We start from the raw sequence: 26,574 nt of genomic DNA on the forward strand, positions 1-26,574 counted from the left end.
AACACTAAATTATTCACTATTAGTGTAATTAAAAAATGGAGTACAATTAGCTAGGATATAACCCTCCCTGGCAGCTGAGGTAACAAATAAAAATGCTTTTAAATGCATGTTGTGTGAATGCATGCAAATAAGCGTGTGTTTATATGGGAAAGAGTGTATGTATGCGTGATTGTGTATTAATGTGTAAGCATCTATGGGTGAGTGAATGCAAAGGACAAGTGGGTGCGATGTCACTTCCGCTTCCCCTGGCCTTTCGGTGAACAGAAGTTCATGCCTTTGACCCCTCCATTCCCAGGTGTTTAAAGCAGGTTTGTAGCAGAACCGTGAAAGCCAAGCGACAGCTAAGGGTAAGCAGAAAGAGATGGCGTTTGCTGAGGCTACTGGAAGGGGTGTTTCATCGGTGCCTGGGAGCGAACACACGAGGTGATGGGGCATCGAGTACCGCGAGGGGCCGGCCCGAGGTTTGCACGGTGCTTGCCGCACACACGTGAAAGGTGACCCCGGACTCCTTTGCTAATCACTCGCAGAAGCCGATACGGCTGGACACCGCACGAGAAATAGCTCGTGGCTATTTATTCCTGACCAATGGGGTTGCACGCTCACTCCACACCCTCTCCCGGCTACTGGAATTCACATTTCTCTCCGAGTCACCAGACATTCTTCCCATCTCTGGTTTTTCCATTTGTGAGTTGTGGGATTCACGCACTGCGGTAGTGAAAACGAGTTTCGCAAAACACATGAATACATGGTGAGACTGGTTTCGCGTCTAAGCGCTGGGAAGGGACACGCCCCCGACACCTACAGCGACGCTACACACGTGCCTGCTTCCTCTCTGAAAACACCGGTCAGCTGCCCAACATTGTCCTTTATTCTAAGTCATAACAGCCAGGGAAGCCGGTCCTGGTTCATCACGTAATTGAAAGGGTGATTAAGGCCTATTTAAAATTCCATAAACGTTACCGATTACTCCCGTCACTTCCGTTTGATCTTCCCTAAGGTCCAGAACTGACTTCCACAATTACTTCTGGGAACACACAAATCCCCTTGAATCAATACCGACCTATGCACGATGTAGTGAAAGGTGCAACTATGTTCTATACCCTGGAGTAGGGTCTCTCTCTACGTCACGGTTACGGCATAGATGCCCGCTTTATGATTACAGGGACCCGGGGACCTCACTGAGTCATAACTGAAAGCCGGGGACCCCAGCCTAAACATTGTCCATGATTTGAACCGTAAAACAATACACAAAAAACACAGAATCAAACACATAATCAAATTATAACATATATTGAATCTGCAAACAATTAAAATGTTAGTTTTAATAGGCAGGTGGGAGCTTTTCTAAATTCAATTGAAACCACAGAGTCCATACTAAATTCTGTTTGATGCACCTGCATTGCTCTCATATGAGAATACTAATTCAATTTTTAGCCTCCAATTTCAAATTCCTTAACATTTACAGTACTTTTCAAATTGTTAAATTGGACATTCAGCCACTTTATTTATATAACTTTATTATTGTGTTATTATTTAATTTTTTAAGCAGTCGCTGATTCCCTGATGAGGATTCGCAGACCCTCAGGGGTCCGCGGAGCACAAGTTGAGAACCACGGGCTTAGGTGCTTGGCCAGGGCCAGACTGGGACAGAAAATAGGCATGGGCACAAAAATAAAGGCAGCCCCCCACTAATGAATTAGATCGCAAAAAAAGTGGCCCAAGATTGAAAATTGGAGTAGTTTTGAATTTGTAAAGAGTAATGATACACTGCTAAGTAGTTTTCAAAGTGTGGGTGACTCCATGTATTTTTTGCTTGCTGTGGGCAATGTTTGTTTTAATGTCGAGAGACAAACACAAAAAACAGACCAGCAAATCATAAAACCGGCCCGCTGACAGCCAAAAAACCAGCCCACACACTGACCAATCAGCAGCCCACCGGGCACTGCCCGATTGCTCCCTGAGCCAGTCTGACCCTGCGCTTGGCCTGCACGGAGGACAGGGCGTGGTTTAGATGGCCTACATGGTTTGCTTGCACCGAGGATGGCACAGAGATGGCCATGGCATAAATGGCCTATGTACTTGGCTAGGAACGGAAAAGACAGTCCAAAGTGTACAATGTTGAGAGATAATTTACCACAAAACTAATCTTTATCTTAATGAAAATAATGTCAATAGTCATTAATAGAGCACATCCTATAACCGAAAGCCCCTTGGTGTTTACATAAGAAGTTTTATTTCTACTCAGATGACTGACATTCATTTTGTCAATCTCAGAAAGATGAATTTTGGAGTTGGGCCGGTGAAAAATGAAGCGGAATGATGTTGGACAGTGAGATTTCTGCAACAGTCACTCATTTTTTCTGGGATAGATTGGACTGAAGGTATGTGATATGCATGGAAACTAGGAAGGTGCAATAAAAAGATACTGACTCACCATCCTCAGAACATCTATATTCAAAAAAGTGAAACAAAGTTACCAGTTATGTTCATCCGCAAAAAACCAATGGAAGAACGATGAAGTCTGTTACTAGTAGACACAGAAATCAAGCAGTGCTCCAGAGCTTGGTCACTTTTTGAAGTTTCTAGTCTCTGCCCTTCGACAAGTGACTCGAGGCTGCTGAGGGTCTTAGTGTGGAACAAGGGGTGAAACTTGTGATGTCATCAGGGAGTCACTGCGGCGTGATATAATTTTCAATACTTCTTGAAGATTTGGTGCATAGGCACCCATGAAGGTAGGTACCCAGATACATGTGCTGTGCGCACGCATAGGGACTGGGGAAACACCCTACATAACCTACAATAAGGTATTGCTTTGTTTTGTGGGTTCAGGTATAGGACACAGTTGCCATTGTTAAACCCGTGCAGTCTTGATCTTCTTAAGGTTTTCATTGTTAAAGTACCACCTAATGAAACATCTAGATAATAAATGTGTGATGGACTGTACTTTTCTGTGGTCCTGCGTCTTTTGGAAAGGAAGCTTCCTAAAGCCCTATGGAGGGAACACAGAATAACTCCCCTTCTTACTTTTACTCCTACTACTATTTAGAATGCATTGGCATCCCGGATCATAAGTTTACGTTTTTGAAGAAACTTCACTTAAACACATTATAGCTTCATCTCATAAAAAAAATAAAAAAAACACACCCTTTGTCGTTCACCCTGCAATGATGATTTTTTTTTTTTTTTTTTTTTTTTTTTAAACTCGCCCGTTCTGTTCCCTCCCTCCCGTCCCCTTGGTTGTCCTTCAGCTGTTTCCGATTACATTACCATTCACTTCTCATTACATTTTAAAATATACATAACATGAAAAAACAAACAAGAACTCCTTCTCTTGTGATTCGCAGACCAGCAAACTCACCTCACCCTCCTCTGTTTGCTTTTGCAAAGAAACAAAAATTACCACAAGAGGTTCACAATCTTTCACCTCTCCCGTAGACTCCCAGCCTCCTCGGCTGCGACACAATAACAATTATATTAGGTTTGGGGGCATGTTGACAATAGATTGCCTCATAGTGCTGAAATAAAGAAAAATAAATCCCATCTGCTGTTTTTTTAATCTGCCGATTCCAAGAATATAATAAGAACAAGCACTCAAATTGAAATTCCTTAGGTTTCAACACATTTCTTTTAAGACACAGAATGGGTAAAATGAATCCTTTGATACACGAGCCTCTAACTTCTCTAAACTTTACAGGTTAGACAGACGAGAGAAGCCATCACTAAACTTTTTAATTCCCCCAAATCATTTCAGTTTTGGCTCCAATTTAGACTCAGTCACTCAGTGCAGCAGAGGGGTACAGAGGGTGTGGTGCTCTTGCAAGGAAATTCATCCTCCCCAACTAAGGTCACACTTCTCAGTTAGTTTTAAGGTATAGTTCTAATGGTTGCAGTAGGGTCACCACCATCCACTCAGGTCCACCAAAGTAAAGACCTGTGGCCACAACTGCAGGTTGATATTCCAGAGCCTCAGTCTTCAACCTGAGATGATCAAACACCTAATAGTGTCTGCCCAACCCCACTGTCCACTCCTCCTCATTTATCCAGGTCGTCAACAATGCCCCTTATTGTTTACGTCAACACCTGCATCATTTAGACTTCCTGTTCATGTCGCTCTTTCTGGGCCTCCACAAATGAAACAACTAAAAGCATCTATTATAACAATGCTGTCACTTCAGAATTCTCATGCGTGTACTTGCACAAACTGTGATCTCACTTCCTTCCGCTGCCCTGCTGATCCTGATACACTGCTCTCCACAGTGACAAGACCCCCTAAGACTCCAGTTGTCACCAATGTTCCTTTGTTCTTGAGAGCGCTCTGCACCCTGGTACAACGAAGAACTCAACGCTAACAAAAAAAATAAAAAAAATTGGAAAGATCTTGGTGAAAACGTGACTTGTCAGAGACCCTCCCAATTCTCAAAATGGCATGCAATACAAAAAAAAAAAATTGTAACTACCAAACGCTAACCTCTACATAGAAACTATCAAATTTAACCACAAAAGCAATGCATTATTGAAAGCCGTCAAATACTCTTTCAACTCCATTCCAGAAATATGTTTCACTCGGAGTACAAAACTCAGCTGATATCAATTACTTATTCTATTAAGAACATTTACATAATCATACTTAAAACAAATTCACGTCCCCCCAAACTAGTGACTTGTTGATTACCATTATTAAAGTCAATAAAACTAACGTCTTATGAGGATGCCCTCTTTCCATCATATTTTACTAAATTCTGTGCCTCCTGAGGTCCTCCCTCCTAAATTAAATGTCACCAGCACCTCTTTGCTTACAGGTATTTTCCCATCATACTTAACTTTGGTGAAATGTACCCTCAGCTTAAAACCCCACCTTGACCTAAACAAGCTCTGCCATTATTACCCCATCACAGGCCTTCCTTACTACCAAAAACTTTCTGAGCAAATATCAGTGAACCAGCTTCAAGAGCACACCCCTGACTTTTTAAAATCGGTTCTTCTCATACTTAACAGAAAAGAATCTGAACAGATGGAATCCACCGGATCTCATGTGAAGTTTCACTTGGTTCTAGCCTCGGTCTGGTTATGTTTAAATGGAGCTGCTGGGAGACCTCCCTAGCCACCAAGATATCGTTATCCAACAATGAACTTACAACACAAAATGATATCTTAGGATGTCATTAGCTAAAGACAGCAATAACCGTGAATGCTCAATTAAAACAGGATGCCTTCAAGATGTTTTAAACTCCATGCAAGATTGTACTCATAAATTGTGGTGTCACTGAACCTTCCAATTCAGGATTGGCTCAATACAATGGATTTAGACAGCTTCTCTCCCTGCCTTGCACCCGCCACTTAATCTGTAGGCTTTCTCAAAGGTTCCTCTCTTCCAGTCAGTTGTCATATCATGATAAAAAAAAAAACTGCTTGATTCCTACTTATTCTAGAGTGCAAAATTAAGCCATTCCTTCCTGCTGCGAATTTCTGATTCAGAGTTCAGGTCTACGTCTTATCACCACACCGATGGAGGTAATACTATGCTTCTTCTTCAAGATCCCTGCTAGTAGTCTTTTAAGCAGTGGTTTGATTGAGCACCAACCAAAGTAACTGCCCACCCTTGAAAGAGCTGCATTTATTACTCCTCCTAATAGAATACATTTTAAAGTTTGTTGCATGTTCTACAAAGCTCTTCATCTGAGCAAAATAGGAGAACAAACACATCAACAGGCTTTTTTGGCATATGGACCAAGGTTCTAGAATGTTGCACTCTACACCTTAGCTTTTTTTTTTAAACTCATTAGCACATTTCAAAATACAACTCAAAACCCACATCTATAAACATCTTACTACCTTCTTACGTCGAAATCTTTCCCTCAAATATTCCTTTTAGACACCTATATTTCTCTTATGGATTTTGCTTGGACTTCTAACCTAATGTTTATTAATACCCAACTCAGTGGGAGTCATTTTATAAACTTTGGAAGATTCAAAGTTTGAGTGGATCTGATGGGATTCAATCCGGTCACTATGGGGTAAAACACAGATCCCTGGAGCAGATGATTTACACATTGGTGCAACTCTGGTACTGCAAGTTCTGGAACTTCGCCAGCACGGAGTCTTAAAAAGTCTGGAGTTACTTCTTGTTTTACTACACTGTTCTATAGGCCCGCCACACAACTCTGATCATTTACTTTGAGTTCACATACATTTCCAAGCCTGTAGGCTCGTCTTTGTCTGCTTCTTCCAATGAGGCTGGGGTTCATGCATTAGGCCATATGTGGCAGTCAGCATCACTGTCTTTATATCTCAAACAATTTCTGTGAGCTCCGGAAAGAACAAGGAACTCCCACCCACTGCAACCCAACAATATATCACAACAAAGTGCATTGATTCCGCAGCTTGACTGCTCCGCACATTATTCACAGGAACATCACAAACCTAGCCCTAAACAAAATAACAGATTACCAAATACAACTTTCTTATGGAAGATACTGAAAGGGTTGCTGGGGAAGGGAAACCGAGAATGAGAGTGAGAAGCATCAAATAAAGGTTTTCTGTGAGAACTGCTGCTCTCAGAGCACATTTGCTTTGTATTTGCCTGGCCAGTGTGCGGAGGTGCCGGCCATCTTCTCATCAGTGTAATTTGACATTTTCCTACTGTTAGCATGTATTGCTTAGAGTAAGAACTCATATGTCTTCATCTCACACAGGAACATGTCCTCTAACATTGTTGAGAGCATCATTCAACAAGCAGATTCGGACTCTGGTCAGCGATGGAAGACTTGGACCCTCCCATCCCCAGATTATCAAAAGAGGTCAGAAATGCCAATATTATAACAGAACAAAGGAGTATGTTAACCATGCGCTGGGTATTTGGTGTGTACATTCTACTCTTTCCCGCTGAAACTCAAACCTAGACCTTTGAAAAGCTTTGTGAATCCGCCTCTTCTGTTCGTAGCTCTCATCCGACTCACGGTTGCATCCTCTACAGGCTTTTTAAATAACGAGGGAGTGTCGAGCCTCAAAAGTTCTTAAAATTATGCGGCATCAACACCAGTGTCGTCATAAGGACTTTTGGGGCCCCAAGCAAGAAATGTTTTGAGGGCCCCTTTTCTGAACAACTTTTAGTTTTATTGCCCTTGGTCTACTAACTGAAGCTCACGTGATGCCAAACAAACTTTCCGAAAGGGGTTGGGGGGTGGAGGCACACAAAAACAATTGAAATATGTCTTTCAAGGGACCTCAAAATCCTTAAAATGACACTGGGCACACCGTGACAGAGTAAGTGACAAGTAGGCAGAAATAATGATAGTTTTGAATATTGAAACAGAAGAAGGTAAGATAAAGTTCCCTTTAGCAGGGGATCCTTGGAAGGTAGGGGCCCTGGGCAATTGCCCACTTTGGCCATGACACAAAACATCTCTGGTCATCACGTCAGACATGAGTGCTGTGCCTTTCTCTAGGGATGGAAAGCAGAGGGCAGCCAGGGGAGCAGAAAAGCAGCTTACAGTTTAATATTAACCTATTCTACTGCACTCTGCCAAGATATCCATCTGCATACCCAGAGGTTCTTCGAGGTAACCTTGACCATAAAAATACACAGAGGTTTTGAGAGGACAGACTGATGCAGAGTTTAATCTTGTAAATGTATTCGCTGCTACAAGGGCCTGCCCAGCCTGTATTGTTTTTATATTTTCCTCTAATATGTTTTTTCCTGTTTCTCAACAGGCAGGGCCACTGCAGTTATGTGGCAGTGAAGGACCAAATTATGTGGCAGGGTTGACTAAATTGTGCGGCAAACGTTTGTAAATACATATTAGATGTTCTGCGGAAGAGCCACAATAGTTACACACCACAGTAATCTAGTTGTGACACTACTTGTCAAAAGTAATATGAAAACTGCATCACGTTACACCACCATCCTTTTGAAATAACGTATGTCAGTTGAGTTCTGATGTCAGTATCAGTAAAGAGGTTTGAGGACGGCTATTGGCTTCACACTGCGTCAAGATGCATGCTTTTTAATTTGCCAATCTAACATGGGAGATGCCCTCCTTAGATTGGTTTTAGTATTTTAATTTACCAAACATTGAAGCAAAAAAAAAAAAAAAGGCATATGAAGTGCAGAAAAGGTTGCACGTGGCCTGGCACCTACCCTCCTAAAAGTAATAAAAACATATTCACACAGAGTCGGTGTGATGTGGAATGGAGCCAGCAGGAGGGAGCTTTGGGATAAAGGAGGATAAGAAGTGTACCACAGAGGGTGAGGCGGTATAATGAGCACGATAGGGAAGGATGAAGCATCACCATGAAGAGCAAGGGGATTGGAGTAAAGTTGAAGAAGGAAGACAACAAAAGGGGGAAAGAGCAGGAAAACACGTGCACTCTCATGGAGTGTTTAAAGAAAAGGAATAAATAGTTCCCTAAATAGAACCACAGTTATCTGTGAAAGGATACAAGTCATCCAATCAGAAGGCTGTGAGACGGGATGCTCCTTGTTTTGACATAAAGATGAATAGGGAGGAAAGCATCAAATCTGGTGCATGGAAGGGAGACAGACAACAAAGCCATTTAGTCACACGCAGGGGGGCTGACCCAAAGCCCAATGTATGCATATTGGAAACAGTATGCCCGGTCTGTAGCTGAGAGCTAAATACATAAACACAGCTAATTTACTTTCCTGCATTTATGGGTTGAACAAATGTTTTCTTTCTTTTCACAGTATAGATCTGACAGCTACAGTTGCTGCATAGTGGAACCTTCCCACCGGTATTTTGAACAGATTGTATTGGTTTTACAAGATTTCGTCCAGGAACAGAAAATTATACTCAGTTTCCCATTTGAAGACTTGGTCCAATCGCGGAGCATCTTGCTGTAGCATGCATCAGTGGGAATATTTAATGTTGATCCTGTTTTATGGAATTTGGGGCCAGATGTATAAAACCATTTTGCTGTTACAAGGTCATCCATTCACAAAATCTCAGTTTTTTTATTTACTATGTACTATACCCCTTTTGCAAATATAACGCCTTTCCAAACTGCGGGAAAGGGCCACTCCTCCTATTTGCAGTGACATGTGTGAATGGGTTACAACTGTAATTGTGATCGCAAACCACTGAAAATGTACCAAGAGATCAATGCACATGGTAACTCAATTCCAGAGGGCAAGCAGATTAAAAGCTTGCCCTTTGGGACTTGTGTTGTGCAACCTTGGGGCGGAGTAGGCAGTGGTCAAAGTGACCAATGCCTGCTACCTCTGACATCTTACCAAAAGGAACATGTATATATTTTTTTAAGCAAAACCTATAGTTCACTGTGCCTTTATTACCTAACCAGGTTATTTGCTTTATTGTTGGCAGTAGGACAGAGCAGAAGCACTTTTCTGCAATCTGATGACTTGTTCTCTTTGGTTCTTCACTCCCCCAGCCTGCTCACTTTGGGATGTGTGATGCTGGATAGGTCTGGCTCGTGTGACAAGGCAGTGTGCATCTTCACACATCTGCTTTTCACCTGAGAGGTAAGCAGAAGTCCCTCTCGCTTAAGTGAGTTCTTCTGTGGTCCAGGGTGCTCACACTCACCCACCGGACTTTCTTGCTACAGTCTCCTGCATCTCCATGTCAGCCTCCACGGATGCCGATTCATGGAACTGCCAGGGTAGTGGAGATGAAATCACTCGCGCTTAGACACCCCACATCCCAAGGTAAACCCCACCCCCAGCTCTGCAACTATTTCCTCCTTCGTCCCATTTGATTAGGGAAAGTATAAGGAGTGAAAACAGCAGAAAAAAAGGTTTCTCCGGCCTTGTTTAATAGTCATGTCTTCAGCTGCTGCCTCTGCATGACCCTTAAGACGAGGGGTCGAAAGGGGAGTGCCAGCAAGTACAATAGGAAAGCCTGCGGTAGGAACTGGTACCCAAAGGCTTAGTTTATCCATTTATGACATCCATGTCTGACAGATGACACTCGTTCTATGACCAAGCCTCTGGCGTTCAGCTCGTGCCCACCAGATGTCCCAATCTGGCATGCACAAACTCAGAGCCTCCAGCCCACTCCACCTCTGTTTCCTCTCAGCCGAGTACAATCCTACTGGTAAACTGTACAGTGAACAAACACTAGATATAGCGCTTTCTCCAGAAATTGGAGGATTTTCTGTTACTGCTCAACTCTATACCAGGTGTTAGGTCTGATAAGAAACCACAAATAGCACTAGACATCAACTGCACAATGGTCGTGTTCTTCATGTTTTAAACATTTACACTTGTGTTACTGGCGTCTAAATGGAGCCAGAAATGTTTCACTAGACCAATACAATGGAAAAGCAACCAAATACTGGAAGAGACAAGTCAATCATTTCTCTGAAACAATAGGAGATGCCTGTAACTCGGATGTCTAGGCACGTTCATCGCTCAGACACGACAAACTATTGCTAGTTAAACTTCATGGTGTGAACTTCAATCGGGTGAGCTGAGAGTCAGACCTAAATCTGTCACAACAATTAGAGAGCTATACAGACCTTGGTAGCTATTGGAGAAGTGACACAACCCGTGAAGCTTTTGAGAAGATGACTCAGCTTAGACTAAGGGGTTTCAATGCAAACATTGCATCATGTTTTGCTTGCAGACCTAAGCAGAACTAGAGAACCAGTGACTTTATTGTCCATTTCATGAGGCCTTTTACACTTATTTTTGCTTCTTCTTCTGCATTTCTCTTCCTTTATTTCATTGTACGGGAACCTCACAGATTTATCTGGATAGATTATGAAAATAAGGATTTCTCCAGAAAGCTGGCAAAGATTGGGGGCAATGTGATAGACACTGCATTGTCAGAAACATTGACTGTAGGAAGGGAAAGATGAAACACAAAAAAAAACCATATCAGTCCTCAAACCAAAGCAACACATTCAACAGGGCACTCGCTTTTCCAACTTAGGAGTGATGTATAACAAGAACAAAGCGAAGATTTAGGATGTGACTTACGGATGAATGAAGATAACCTGGCCAAGTCATATACTCTCTGTGTAAACATGTACAAAATACAATTTCTTAGCAAGCCGGCTGAAACTTATGATATTGTAACTAGAGATGTAATGTCCCAAATAGGAAAATATCATTCTATTGTGTGTATGTGTATCCACTGAGGCAATATTTTTGGAAACAATGGGAGAAGATCTGCTGAAAATGATAGTCTGGTATCACAACTAAAGTCCACTTGGTGAACTGGGTCAGGTCAGCTTGTGCAATTTCCACAAGTGAACATCAGTCATCCCAACATTCAGACCACGTTGATCCATCCCTGGTCTCACGTGGATCCGAGTGGTCCATCAACATTGGCGACCCATCTCATCAATGGAGCGTAAAGACTAATACCATTTTATGGCAGCTGGCTCCTTACAGTTGTAAGGCAATTGTTCAGCGATATCCAAGTGAGAGGCGTCAGGAATTAAATCCCCCTTTTATTAACTTATGCTCAACTAAGAACATGTGTGTCCAAAGTAAGCCTGAGAAGGACAGATTAGTGGCAGATTTTTAGGATATCGATGTAAGATAAATTTAAATAACATGGTTGTAAATAGTTAGTGGTTATCCTAAAGATCTGGTGTGGATCCAGCCCTCGAGGACTTGCTAGAAGACAACAGTGTTTTCAAGCAGGGAATGAGTGTCATTGGCATTCTGTGAAAAAGGTCACCTCAGTGAGGTCTCTTTTTTTAAAAACTTCCTCTGTTTCAGTGCCTGACCACTGGCAGAGTCTTTCGATGGATCTATATTCTAGGATGAAGACCCAGCGGTAGAAACAAGAGTTTACAGAATTCTCACTTTGGTGGTTTTAATTACCATTTGTAAAACTGGCTGTCAGTTTGCACTCTGTCCAAGCAAGGACCCTCACTCTAGTCAGGAAAGTGGAGATACACACTTAAGATAACCTCTGCTCACCCCCTTGGTTGCTTGGCACAAGCAGTCAAGTTTATCTCAAAGGCAATTTGTAAAGTATTTATACCATCACACATAGTAACACAATGAAAACACCACAAAAGTACTCAAGACCAGTTTTGAATAATAGCCAATATTGATCTGCTAATTTTTTTTTTTAAAAACACACGAACACAACACAAGCAAAATTATGAATTTTCAAAGATTAAACCTCAATGTAGCCCTTATGAAATGCTTCAATTTGTGTTATCACGGTATCGTGACAGAGTTGTTCTCAACATTCTGACGCCAATGGTGCCGGTCACGGAGTCGCACAGACCCCCAGGTGCAGTACCTTTTGAAAGTGAGGAAGCAAGCCGCTGCATGGAGTCAGGGAAGCGAGGTATTGCTGGATCTGGTGCGGCGTTGGTTCTGGTGCTGCGGAGCAGTGGACCAGAGGCGTTGGTGCGAGGTGATGGGTCCTTGCTGTGGAACAGTGGAGATGAGGCGGCGTCGGTGTGAAGCGTTGGTGCCTTACGCTCCTGCGCAGTTGATGTTCAGCGAGTCAAAACACGGTGAAGCAACCTCATAGGGTCGCAGTCACACCAAGGGGCTGCAAGCACCACGGCAGAGTCGGTTGTCACGGACGTCGGTGACACGCATTCGGGACTCTTGAAGTCATGGGGCATCAGCAGGGCGGCAGTGGCATAAGGCCAGCGATGTCAGTTGGGGTCATCGCACTCCAGCGGGCACCACGGGTTTGGTAGCAGGCAGCATTGTGGGGGGGGGGGGGGGGGTGAAGGGGTCAGCCAGCAGCATCAGTCCGGGTGTCGTCTGAAGTCGGTGCACTTAGTTTTTCTTGGCTTTTAACCAGCTTTCACTGCTTAGGGCCCAGAAACTGGAGTGAGCACCACCTGGTGAGTTAGAGTCCACAGCAAGCGAACCCACAGATTGGTAGGTGAAGTCTTTACTGTCCCTGAGACTTCGTAACAGGAGGCAAGCTCAGTCCAAGCCCTTGGAGAAACCTCACTGGAAGGATACACAGCAAAGTCCAGTCTTTGCCCTCTCTAAGGCAATAGCAACAACTGCAGGCTAGCCCAGCAAAGCACACACAGCAAAGCGGCAGTACTCCTCCTCCAGCTCTTCTCCTTGACAGAGGTTCCTCTTGACCCAGAAGTGTTCTAAACGTCTGGGGTTTTGGGTCCACTATTTATACCCATTTCCACTGTTGAAGCAGGCAAACTTCAAAGGAAAGTCACTGTTGTTGACAAGGTCTTGCCTTGCTCAGGCCTGGTCCCAGACACACACCACGGGGCTTGAGACTGCATTGTGCGAAGACAGGCACAGCCCATTCAGGTGCAAGTATCCGCTCCTCCCACCACTCTTGCCCAGGAGACTCATCAGGATATGCAGGACACTCCCCAGCTCCCTTTGTGTTATTGTGTAGAGGGTATTCACAAACAGCCCAACTATCAGTCTAACCCAGACATGGATTCCCCAGGCAGGCAGCGGCACAGAACGGTTAAGCAAGAAAAGGTCCAATTTCTGAAAGTGGCATTTTCAAACTGACAATCGAAAAACCAACTTTACCAAAAGGTGTATTTTTAAATTGTGAGTTCAGAGACCCCAAACTCCATATCTGCATCTGCTCCCAAAAGGAAACTCCACTTAAAAGATATTTAAAGGCAATCCCTATGTTTACCTACGGGAGAGATAGGCCTTTCAATAGTAAAAGCCGAATTTGACAATATTTCACTACTACATGTAAAACACACCTCCTACCTTTTAAATACACTGCACCCTGCACACTGAGCTACCTAGGGCCTCTCTTAGGGGTAACTTACATGTAGAAAAAGGGAAGGTTGGGGCCTGGCAAGAGGGTGCACATTCCAGGTCGAATTGGCAGTTCAAAATTGCCCACACAGACACTGCAGTGGCCATGTTTACAGGGCTACTCATGTGGGTGGCACAATCCGTGCAGCAGGCCCACTAGTAGCATTTGATTTACAGGCCCTGGCCACCTCTAGTGCACCTTACTAGGGACTTGCTAGTTAATCAAATATGCCAGTCATGGAAAAGCCAAATTACAAATACAATTTACACAAAGATCACTTGCACTTTAGCACTGGTGAAGTGCCCAGAGTACCAAAACCAGCAACAAAAGTCCAGCACACAGTCAAAAATACAGGAAGCAGAGGCAAAAAGACAGGGGAAACGACACCAAGGATGCCAGGTGTAACACCAGTGAATGGCGTTAAGCCACTTCTAAACTTGTGAACCTTCTGTACCTCCACATCTCCCTTCAATTCCATTCATACTTTTGACTCTATTGTGAGTGAAGTGTCATGCACGATCACATGTGCAACAACTGCAACACAGAGGTGGGTGGAGAAGGAAAGGCATGTCTCAAGACGGGGTGCAATAGCAATCCTTCGGCGTGAGGGCTGACATTCTTCTTGCTCTTCCCAGCATATTGCTTCTGAGCAACCTTCTTCAAAACTACCATGAATGCCATCCTTTGACATTAGAATGTAATAAAAGTAGACAACAATCATATCAAATTGTAAATTGGTGTTGTAATGTAGTTCCACCATGTAACGTGTCTAATGTCTACTTGTACTACCTATCCATCAATATCAGCAACATTGTGTAACCCGTTAGTCACTCAATCTAGATTAGATTATCCATATTTTCTGCAGAGCTATCTGTTGCTTTTGTGCTTCTGAAGGACATGACATTTCTAATACCAATCTCCTTCTTACCACAAATACGTTTTTAAAAAAAGAAAAAAAAACACACAACATACACACACACACAAAAAATGCCATCAAACATTCTTTTCATAAGTGTGCAAACTATGCACAGAAGCATGCGACTTACTGTGTACTGTAATCTAGTTTTGGCAGCACAAATAAGTTATGACCTTTGATTTGAACAACCGGTCATAAGCTGTTGGTGCTGCCAAAACTAATTTACAGTACACAGGCAGTTGGTCAGACCACTACTTAGCACACACGTGTAGGCAATTCTTTGTCTCATCTAGACGAGACACCATCCTGAATCCTGTGATAAGTATCAACCCTGTCAAGCACGTTTAATGTTGTATCGTTCTATCTTTACCTGGCTCCTTCATGAACCGTTTTTGCAGCCTTACCTTGGCAGCGGGACAATAAAAAAGAAAACATTGTTTCCACAGTACAAGTAGTCAAACTAGCATTCATGTAACATGTATGCTGTTTCCAAGTGCACAGACAACCCCACACTGTGCTCAGAGAACATTCCAAACGCCAACTTGGTGTATTATAAGTTCAGCATACTATGGGGGTTTATAAGAGGGACGTTTTATTCCTGTATATTTGTATGGCAATAGCTTAGTGCAACTTTATACTTTTTAAAAAAAAAAATTTACAACCAAATAGTATTGCTCCATGGAATGGTACGTCATGTAGGATGAACGGCTGAGTTAACACTGCAGAGGGTGGAATATGTGAAAGTGAAGTATATTGCTATGGAACTCTTCAGTGACTTGCAATACCCTTATAATGCACAGCAGGGGGTACTAGGTCCCATATATATTTTACGCACCTTGGAATTCTACTGTCAGGTGTCAGAATTACCTATTTTTATCCTTTTAAAAAAGCAATTTACTACCAACTTCAAGACTTAGGAATTACATTTCTCCCCATTTAATTGTATCTGGAGTATAGCCAAATCCCTCCCCTTCCAACAACACAAAGTACTCAATCAATTCAATCTATGTCTGACCCACTTGCATTTTTCCAAGATTTTACTTTTTACTTTCGAATGGGGAAGAGAGAAAGACCGGTTTATGGCAGGCAATCCTATATACACGTTCGCAGAACTTAACACCACCCACAATACCAAAACACTCAACGTCCTTGTTACTCCTCATTAATTCCTTACCAACCAAATGTGAAAGTGCTTTTGAATATTCTGGAAACAGCATTAGATTGCAACTTAGTTAGATGGATGTCTGCCAATGCAATATGACATGTATTCAGTCTATTCACTACAACCGCACACCGCTTCTGGTGTTCACGGCCTTGGTGATGTTCCAAGTTGCTCAACAATGCGTTCAAGGTTTCCATCAATTGCACGGACGCCCCATATAAAATAGATATGAAAATGCAAGAATGCAATCTACCTGCTTAACCTTTGACCGAAACTGTAAAAGAGGAGTATAACCACCCCCGCTGATTAGACTTTATGGGAAGGGACGAGATATTGAGGTAAGAACTAGAGGCTTCACTTTTAGCGTTGGTTCCACTTCACTGATAGGACTCAGATGCAAGCTCAGCCGAATCAGAGGTGTAATAAATGCTGTTTCCAGTACTTGCCAAGTCAGGCATTCCTGCTCAGCAGTATAATATCCAACATGGCGTAATCCACCTGCAGCGCGAGAGACGGAGTGAATTTCCAAAGCAAACTCACACCAGTGCAACCTCATCCCACCACAGAAAGCATGCACTCCCCTCCACCCCAAGGGCTGGCGGCCATATTTAAGCAGTGCGTGCACTCTCCAGTGTAAGCAGATTAGGAAACAGAGTCAAGTTTCAATAAGTGATTGGTCTAGGATTATACTACTGGGTCAAAGGAGACACTGGATGGAGACCTGGGTTTCAATTGGATAGAAGAGATTGGAAAATTTGTGGTATTGGAAAGTTACTATGAGCACGTGGGAAAGATGACTGGTTCTTAAAAGAAATATGGGAAACTGCACAGACAAGCAAATTCTAGGAGTGACTGGGGAACAATATTTGGTAAGAAAACTGATTCTAGTTTACCTCCATTTTTTGTTCAGATCCTTCAGTGCATACAAAGTATAATCGGTATATCTTGATAAAATGAGGATTTTTAAAATAAATAAAACTTTACATTTTTCTCAAGTCAGCAACCGAACCATGTAATCAAATCATCTACCTAGATTAAAGCAAATAAATCATTAAGTGGCTAGAAAGAAAATTTGATTTATCTGTTATTTTAAACCAATCCTTATATGTGGGCTTTATTAGACACCTCAATATGCCACTCAAAGAGTTATTTCGGGTAGTGGGTGAAGCAAACAAAACAATGGTTGTGAAATCTTCACAATAGAAGATCAAATATAAATAGCAAACATCCAAATAGCATCCTTCTATCCATGTATACTCAGGTATAATGTTTGCTTTAAAAAAAAAAAATGAATATTACTGACCAAAATATTCAAAAAGGCACCTCAAAGCCAGGGCCTCCTCTGTGCAATAGTCTGTTCATATCAGCAAAACAACTCAACCAGCCTGCAGCACTCATACAGGTGGCTCTCAGTTTCAGCCATCTTAGAGGTACACAATGTTGGGCCAGTTTCTGATGCTTGTCAGGGTCACTGCTTCGAGGTGGAGTGCTGGGTGTATATGTAGTGTAGGGTCTATGACGCAAGATTGAGAGATTCCAAAACACCAAATGCTTAGACACAACTTGCTCATTTTATTCTAGGTGAGCTCAATTTATATCAATGTGGGTGTGATTTTAAAAATGGTGAGTACATCTAAACAAAATCTATAACTTGTATATCTTTACTTATTTCAAGGTATTGAAACAATCACAAGGAGTACTACTGAAAAATATAAAAATCTTATTTCTGCAAGCACACTTATATTGCTACTAGTCATGCTTCCCCAGAACATCTGCAGATTTCAAATGATTAGAAAAGTGAACGTGCACCAGTCTTTCTTTATATACATTTTACATTATATTTTCCTCGTAGAGAAAACACTATATTTATATTCCTTTGTAGCACCATCCTAATTTCACACTCCAGATGTTCCCAATATTCCTACTGGTCCCTATTACACTGTTCCCTGGGAACTCAGTATTTCACGCTCGAACTAAATCTTGGATAGTGGACAACCCAGCTAGTTGCCGGATTAGCCCTTGCTGTGTGTTCTCCAGCTGCACATCCTTTTTGCACACTGATGTTTCCCATGGAAGCGCATAATGTTCTGTGAATAGGATCATAGCTTCATTTGGCGGTGGGGCTCTACTATTCGCATCAGAGCAAAGTCTGCTGTTTCACAACATATTAGGCTAGTAAAATGGCTCAGTTCGGTAAGCACTTGGTCCTAAGAACTGGTGTGACTTGCAAGTCAGGTTTTGAGCGCCAGCACGACAAACAGCCTTTTGTCTCGGAGGCCGATAAATGGGGTACCATTAAGCTGTGTTATAGTAAAACCTGTCCTTCAAAGATCTTAGATGTACCAAACACTGCAGGATGAAGCACTGCATGAAAATAAAGATAATGACATTACCGAGTGCCTTGTCTTCCACTGCAGCATTCTTGTGTTTCTGTCTATGCTGCATCATTGCTCTTCTATATGGAAGGCTGTCTTCATGTATTGAGTGTTAGCATGCACTGGAGCAAACTGTAAGCCTCATTTGCTTTGAACACGAGAGCCCTCATTACAAGTCCCTCAGTGTTAGGTGTCATAATTAGCACATGAATAAAAGCAGACCTCAATATGTTCAGAATGTATCGAGTGAGATAATTATCGCGTATTATAATTTTTGTTGCTCTCAAAATGGGGACAATGTGCTTACCACACCAAAACCAGCATGTCGTGGAATTTGCTGGCCACATTTTCCATGACAACTCCGGGCAGGCTTGACATGCTGACATTTATCCGGGAAATGATGGTTTCATCACAAAACTCATAAATCGAATGCGTAGTAGGGGATGCCACATATATCTGAATATAGCAGGCCTCTCAGAATAAAGAGACCTTCATAATACGATGGTATTTATCACATTTACATCCCATTTAAACATGAAAGAACAGTCAAATAATTGGAGTTGGGTCTATATAACAGCAAAACAAAAACATAATAGATGTATAATTATAAAATGTCCATAAAAAGCAGCTACTTTCACTGAAAATCAACATTATTCTGGGAATCAAGGGCGAAAATTGATAGATGAAAAGGAAATAACACAACACGAAAAAAAAAAAATACAATAAGAACAAGTCAATCTCACATCAGTACCTTCAGGATCTCTGACATTACTATAGAAACGAAGGAGGAAGTGCAGGCGGCAAGAACACTGCAGGCAAACAGTCACCAAAGCCATGCAGACCTTTCCCAGCAACTTGAGACGGAGACCGTGTATGGAACCCAAAGCCCAATGTCCCTTAATATTATGACCGACCCATCAGACATTACGGAGTGAGGAATGAAACCATCGGAAAAGTGAAGTAAACAAATATGGAGCATCAGCTTTAGTCAAGTCTCACGTGCTTTTACTTTATATCCAAAGTTTTGTTGTTCTTCAAACACCAAGAGGACCTGCATAAGCTATAATACCTCCACGATCTAATTACTCAATTGTTGGTAAATAAGAACAATGCCATTTGTTGTGGACAATCTATAGAACAGAACCTCCTAATACACTTGCCACCAACTCTGTTTATTTAGGATGTTACCAAATAGAGGATAGGCATGCCTAAACAAAGCTTTCACCCTACTTTAGGTGTCATACAGAGACTGAAGACGTGCCTATTCCCCGTGTGGTCCTGTGTAAGATAAACAAGCAGTATTTTCATCAGGATTAGAAAGAGTTGTTTCAGAAGAATTACATGTAATCCTAGGGAGAAAATTGTCTTCTGCTATGTCTGCAGGATAAGAGCTTTAATTTCACGGTCAGTCGCTCAAAAGAAGACATTGCCAAGAGAAACAGGCAAATTGCTTTGATTCCAATCAGTCAGATCCTTTGGCAGAAATTCAGGAGAAGCAAACCTTTTAAATTATATTCAGTTGCTCAATTCTCTGACGCAAAAAAAGTTTTGTCTAGTGCTATTGACTTCTATGATGCACAAATAATTTACTCAAACCCACACGAATGGCGGCTAGATCTCAATACAACTGTGAAAGAAATAACTATTGATAAGGAAACAAAAAAAGAGTGGATGCACTGTTCGAAAAAGCAGACCGTAGAGTGGTAGAGAACAGACACACTTTTTAAGACAGTTTGTAGAGAAGATAAATGGGGGCACGAAAACAGTAGGTGGTCCTCAAAAGAGGACTATTTCTGGAGCTCTCTCCGCAGCACTCAGATAGTGGTTGCTAGGTTAGTGCATGTATATTTATACCTATGGAAGATGTTTTCACAATCCCAGAAAGATGACATTACAGTGGGCGCTTACCTTGTTGAAGAAGGGGTTCCTGGTGATGTCATAGCCCCTCTTCTTGATGGCCTGGTTCTTGGCTGTGTGTGTCTGGCCTCCCCCCACCGCATGACAGACCCTCACCGCCTGCCACGTGGTCCTCCCGCTGGGTGATGCGAGTGGAGGGACCCGTGGACTTCTCTGCAGCATGTCCAGCATTTTGGTCGCAACTCTATTGCAAGTGGACATCATGTCTGAATAACAAAGGTAGGTAATGTTCCAAATCTGAGAAAGGAGAGAGGAAAGACACAATGGAACAGTTACAAGTGCAATTTCTGAGGACTGCTAAGAGTTGAATAAAACAGCAGCTGCCCGGCACACGAACACACGCACGATATGTTTAAAATAAATCTACCTTTCTCTTACGCTATGTTAAAAATAAACGAAGTCATCTGTTTATTTGCAGTTGTTAACAGACATAAAGAAATTGTGAGTGAATCAAAGATTTGGCTGGAAATCACTTTGTGAATGAACGAAACGCACGCTATGCTTTGATACGGGGTCGGAGAGATGCACAGTGAGAGCAACAAAAGAACGAGTGCGGAAGGGGGCACAAGGGACAGGGATTGTGAAACCACGGGTTTAAATAAACCTGGGTTCAAACAATAAAAAGCCTTTTCGCGAAATGTCGCTACAAAAAGAACTTGATACAAAGAACGAAGCGTGGATGCCTTTATTCTGACTTCACAAAATACGGCAACAGTGTTTCAAAACAAGAGTCAGGGAAACAAAGAGAGGGGCTGCCAGGGGCATGGGAGGCCGAGGAGGCATCGCATCAGCCTTGCAGCCCGGGAAGTAGAGAGAATGATGAAAGGGGGAGCGGAGACTCCTTATTTCACGCGCACACAGGAAGCAGAAAGAGGCAAGTGCACCACGGTTCAGAGGATGCAGACGCCTCTCACGCACGCGCTGCCCCAGGAAGAAGAAACAAACAAGACATGACGGCGCAGGCTGCCCCCTCTCCCGCCCTCACCGGTGCCTCGCTTCTGCTCTGCCGGAGGGAGCCCTGGCGGGGAGCCGGCCGTGCACCCTGTGCTGTGCTGCCCTTCGGCTCGGTTGTTGTTACTCAGCAGGCCGCGGATGCGAGCAGCTGATGCTCAGCACAGTCTCTTCCCGCTGAGCAGTGGCATTGACAGCAGCGTTATAGCCTCCGCCTTCTGCCGCGCCACGTGACCCCCTGAGAGTAACGCAACAGGTCTCATCTCTTAAAATACACCCTTCGTATTTCTTCCCTTTCTAAAGGGCTCGCGCGTAGGTCTGGCAGACCCCCGGGGAAAAACGCATGTACTCCAGGGGGGCAGGACGTCGTAAAAACTCGAACCCGGACTCAGCAAGTCCATGGCTCATCAGCCCAACGCTTTCCAAAAGTACACGACCATTGCAACACCTAAAAGAATACAACATGCAATCCCCTTATAATTTAATGTAGCACGGGCATCGAGTATTGCTATGTTCGCGCGCGAATTACAAAATGCACACGTAACGCAGCATGTGCTTGTGTGTATTAATATCTGTTGCAACCTACACCTTGTATGTGTGTACTGAAGCATGGACACCGGCTTTGCAGATTTTGCATTTATTGTGTTTGCACCGAGGACCTACATAAAAGGCTTCCCGCACAATCTAAATGTTCTTAAAAGTGAGTATCTTCAGGTTGTACCGTTTGTATCTTCGTCGCCATCCATGTGTCCCCAGCTTGGCTTCTGTTGTTGTGCTTCTTACCATACAGATTGTTATGTGCAGATTTTCTGTTCGAAACGCTTCAGTTCATTTTGCCAATAATCAATGCATCGGTATCATGAACCTCTTTTTCCATCGAAGGATTTCGAGGGGCATCACAAACAGCCATAGCGAGTTTGGAGTTGTGTGTGACGCTCGGAACCTCGAGTGGAAAATATCCCCCTGTAGATATTCATGCATAATTATGTTTTGTGTAGTGATTTCCACTCTCCTTTTAACTGCCCTCATGGAGAAGAACAATAAGAGGCGAGAAGGGATATTGTGGGGGACCCATGAAACACAAGCACACCCTGCCGCTCCATCCCCACATGTTATGTATCAGACATAACACATCCCTCTGTATTTCTCCAGAACTATGCACTATACCTAGCTTGGTAACAAACATGGGGCCAGATCTAGAGTGTGGTGGACGGTGCTCTGTCCGTCAAGGTGGTGGAGGACATTACCCGATGAATTACCATCAAAAAATTTAGATATCACCGTTGGCCTAGCGAAGATCTCTGTACCTTGAGAGGAGCTGCTGTCATGGTGGTTCCTGTCAATGTACAGAAAGTTTGGTAGGCAGCTGCCATGGGTTTTCATGGCGACCATTAAACTTTTAGAAGCTTTTTGTTTCTCAGAAACAAATTCCCAAAGTGGGAGTTTGTTACTGAAATACATAAAAAAAAAAAAACTTATGGGCCCCTCGCCCAGAGAGTTGTTTTTCCTGTTTAGCAGTCATTATTTGTTTTTTTTCTGTCCATACAACCTGAGAGTGATGGACAGAAAAAATGATATGACACCATCCACCCATATGAGGGCGGGTGATGTACTGCCCTTCCTCCAGTGGCTCCTCCTTCATGAGGCTGTGGGAGCAAGCTAACTGTGGACAAAGCCAAAGCGGGGCTCTTTCCACAGAAAGTTGACAGTCGTCCCTACCCTAAATATGGTAGGTGGGCAGTTATTTTGGCAGACTGGGTACCCCGTCGTGTTTGCAACATAGTACCCTGTTCACAAACTATAAATCACCTCTTTGGTACCCATCTTTTCTGACCCACCTCCATCAGTGTATTTCAGCCATGCCTGCACACAAGGATTTAAATAGTTGGCCTTTTGACACCCTTTCCCAACATCCACATGGTCACTTCCTTCTCTTCTTTTGAAGCCCACCTACAAGTCAAGACACTTTAAGACAGCTTTCCCTGGACTCCTACAACCCTCCCCACCCTGCCTGAGTATGCCTTTGAACTACCACAAGATATACAAACACTGACATCTGGCCTCATGCCCTGACCCTCCCATTTCCCTCTCTTCCCATCCTCTTGAAGAGCTGGGGGCCTCACCTCAATCTGAGAGCAGGGGCAGCCACTGCACCTAGCACCTGTCAGAGCAAAAGAGCTGCTGATAATCACAGATACCTTCCCTCTGTTTACACTGCTCCCCTCAGGTCAGTACAGACTAAAACAGAAGCCACCTGCTCTCTCCTTTCCATGGACGTAAGGTAGGCAGAGGACTGTGGTAGGAGACAGAATTATAGCCATGGACGTCTTAAGGATGTAGAGGGCCCTGGGCCAAACCTATTTTGGTGACCCATCTTCAGAACAAGTTTGAATTTATGATTAATTTTCAGCTCTTTCACGCCCTCTTTGGCCAGTTCACTGACAGTGGACAGGCGCAATCGTTCACATTCAAAATATGTTTACATCTAATATTCCGGGATAGTGACATGTTTTCAGCATTATAACATTAGCCACAGTTCACTAATATTACTGCAAATAATCTCTGTGACACCACCCCATTTCTCATAAGTAAGGTACTATTGTGATCTAAAAGAAGCCGGATGTTGCTTGAAAAATAAACTTGTACCCGCAAATTGTCTGTACTATCACCCATTTAAAGATTAAATTAAAGCAAAGTGATGTTTAAAACAATCTGTTTGAGAATTATTCAAGATCATCAGGTCTAAGCTGTCTGCATGCAGAACAAAGCTGGCTTTATCAGGGGCCCCCTGAGAGGCTGGGGCAGTGAGCCAGAGCCCACGCCTTAAAACATCTCTGCCTATAGCAGCTGTCTGCCGTATGCATTCCCTTGCTCCTGTGGAGACCTGCACAAGGAGGAGGTGCCAAAGGAGGTGGTCCTGCATCACCTAATCTTCCTCCATTTCACTGGGGTCTTAGTGACCCAGGGGTAGGAGAACTAGGTACACGTGGCTGCTGCAGGAGCATTCATTTAGTCCTTCCGGTCAGCAGAAGCTTTGTGGAGATAGTGCAATGCAGTTGGAATTATTGTGACAGTAGGCAACCCAGTTATTTGATGGCTGGCTTGATATCACCGATGTGAACCGCTACCGGAAAATGTATTGTGTGTAATGGGTTTTCTATGCAAACCACATAGAAAAGTATGGTCTTTTACTGATTGTTCTCTTATGTCTGTCAAGTGAACAACCAACTTGATGCTCAGTGCTTAACCAAATGAAATCCAGTGGAATGTCAATTTCTCCAGATCTCCACAGACTCGAGGTACGTGGTGGGATGGTGGATGTTAAGGCAGGGCCTGCTGCCTGCTCCCCTGCCATCTTTTAAACTTTATAGACCCATAGGAAGCATAGGCGTCTGCCATGTGCGGTCAGTGCCAGTGAGAGGAAGGTAGCATTATGCCAGCTTTTTTCACTTAATGTGATGAATATAAGGAAGCCCTGATGGAGCTTCAAAGGGTTTGTAGAACACAGGTATCTTTTTTGGTTTTCAGTGGGAGCAGTGGTATAGGTGTTAGGAGAACAGTTATGTTTTGGGATGGTCCTGCACATCTGGCCACTGGGGGCAACTTACGAGGCAAGAGGGACCCAGCCACCCCCAGTGGCAAAGCACACTCAGTGATGCTGGCTCACAAAGGACTTCAGGCCAGATGAAGCAAAGGTCTTTCCCCATTCTGTGTCTATGGGAAAAAGTGTTTGTACATATGGCCCTTCATGCCTTGCAAAGTTGTTCCACCACTCCTTGAAGATTCCCTCATCCCGCTGCATTTATCACTCTATATTTCACCTCGATATCTGGTATTTAAAGGTGATCGTGTCATCAACGCAATTTCAGCTAATATACTCTCATAGGCTTAGGTGAACCAATCAGGGAGTGCTTGTAGTTTTTAGACATCTTCTGTGAACTTGAAATTGTGATGCCGCCCTGCAGTTGCAGCAAGTATTGCTTTAGGTGCGAGGCAAGGAACTTTCCTGCAGTTTTCTTGAATACTGACAGCAGTCAGTGCTAGAAGAGGCGTATTGTGCTAGCTAAAAGTAAGTGCCTCTGATGCAGAAACTGAGTAGTGGTTGTTGGGGCTTTAGGGACCTCCTATGGTTTATTGGACTGCTGATGAAAGTGCGAAAGTATGGAAAACCCCTCCCTTCAGTTTCTGCTAGTGGTAAGTGAAATGATTTCCATTTGTGTACAGCGCAGGGAATCTGTATTTTCTGCGTGGTTACCCCATATCCTTTCCCTTTTATGGACTCTAGTTTTTCTGCTGTTATGATTGTGCACTACTATGATGGCGCCATTGCACTGCCACAGTGCGTGTGCTTGCAGACTAAAGTTATTCTATGAAATTAGCTTTACTCAATTGCGTTCTTTTACTTTCCAGTACAGCCATTGTAAGTTAGCAAAGAAATTGCACCAGTGGCTTTGATATTAACTGTAATATGTGGGATGCAGTGTGTATTTACATCAAACACATTTATGACAAACATATATGGCTTCAGAGAATACTTTTGTGCTTTAGCTTGGCTTCATTTTAAAAACATAGACAGGAATGGGTGCAAAGAGTTCTTCAATCACTGCAGAGTATAAGATTGGCACCTAACCAACTACTACATAGAACATTGCTCTTCCTGGGAATAAACATCCTGCCGGAAAAAGGCTCCACCCAACTGTTGTGACAAAGAAGTCAAGGACTCCTGACTCCTGGTACCCTGATGCTGGAACTGTTCTCCAAGTTTCAAGTGTTTGGCCTCCTGATACCTGCAACAGAGGCACCAAAAGCAGAAGGGCTTCTGAATACAAGAATGCTTTTTTTTTTTTACAAGACTCTAACCTCATGATCCACCTGCTTGAAATTTACAGCTGCTGTTTTTCCTATGTCTTGGATTATATTTTTGCCCAAATATCTAATCTCAGCAAAACGTCTAACTTTCTCACAGTTATGACTCCAAGCCATTATTTCAGTTTTTCCTTCATTTATCTCATATCCAGCAAGCTTCGCAAAACTACCTAGCTTCTCTCATAAGATGTGGAAGGGCAAAGTTTACATCCGAGGTGTACACCATTAAATCATCAGCATATAGAGCATTTTCCCTAGAATATATGCCTACCACAAAAGGTTTTATCTGTTCATTTAATCTCAGACTCTCAGCAAAAGTTTCAATATAAAGATCAAAAAGAACAGGAGAGAGGGGCAGCCTTGCCCCCTTTCTATTTTCACTGGCGAGGACAAACTACCATTCATCAGAATCCTTGCAGTTGGCGCGCTATAGATCCTCGGCATCACATTTATTGAGGGTTTGCCCACTCCAAAATGGGCTAAAACTACCATAATATATTGTCAATCCACATGGTCAAATGCCTTTACTGCATCAACCGTCACAAATGCTAATGGAATACCCAAGGTTGTGGCTAAATCAATTGAACCTATTAGATTGATTAAGTTCTCCCATATTCCTCCCTGGCAAGAATCCCCTTTGATCCTGGTGTACCAAGTACCCCACCA

At 43.1% G+C, this 26,574-nt stretch overlaps 1 protein-coding gene across 1 annotated transcript in view; it reads right to left on the minus strand.

Annotated features, from left to right (window-relative positions):
- ME3 (malic enzyme 3) overlaps positions 1–21,362 on the minus strand; it is a 384,512-nt gene extending 363,150 nt beyond the window's left edge. The window contains exons 1-2 of the mRNA XM_069203992.1: positions 21,077–21,362; positions 20,083–20,328 (exon numbers count right to left, since the gene is read on the minus strand). Of these exons, the coding sequence (XP_069060093.1) occupies positions 20,083–20,295 (213 nt within the window). The 5' untranslated portion in view covers positions 20,296–20,328; positions 21,077–21,362. The remainder of the gene's footprint in view (positions 1–20,082; positions 20,329–21,076) is intronic.
- Positions 21,363–26,574: the final 5,212 nt, after the last annotated feature.

The sequence above is a fragment of the Pleurodeles waltl genome, chromosome 8 (genome assembly GCF_031143425.1).
Source record: "Pleurodeles waltl isolate 20211129_DDA chromosome 8, aPleWal1.hap1.20221129, whole genome shotgun sequence".
In the NCBI taxonomy this organism is placed as follows: domain Eukaryota; kingdom Metazoa; phylum Chordata; class Amphibia; order Caudata; family Salamandridae; genus Pleurodeles; species Pleurodeles waltl.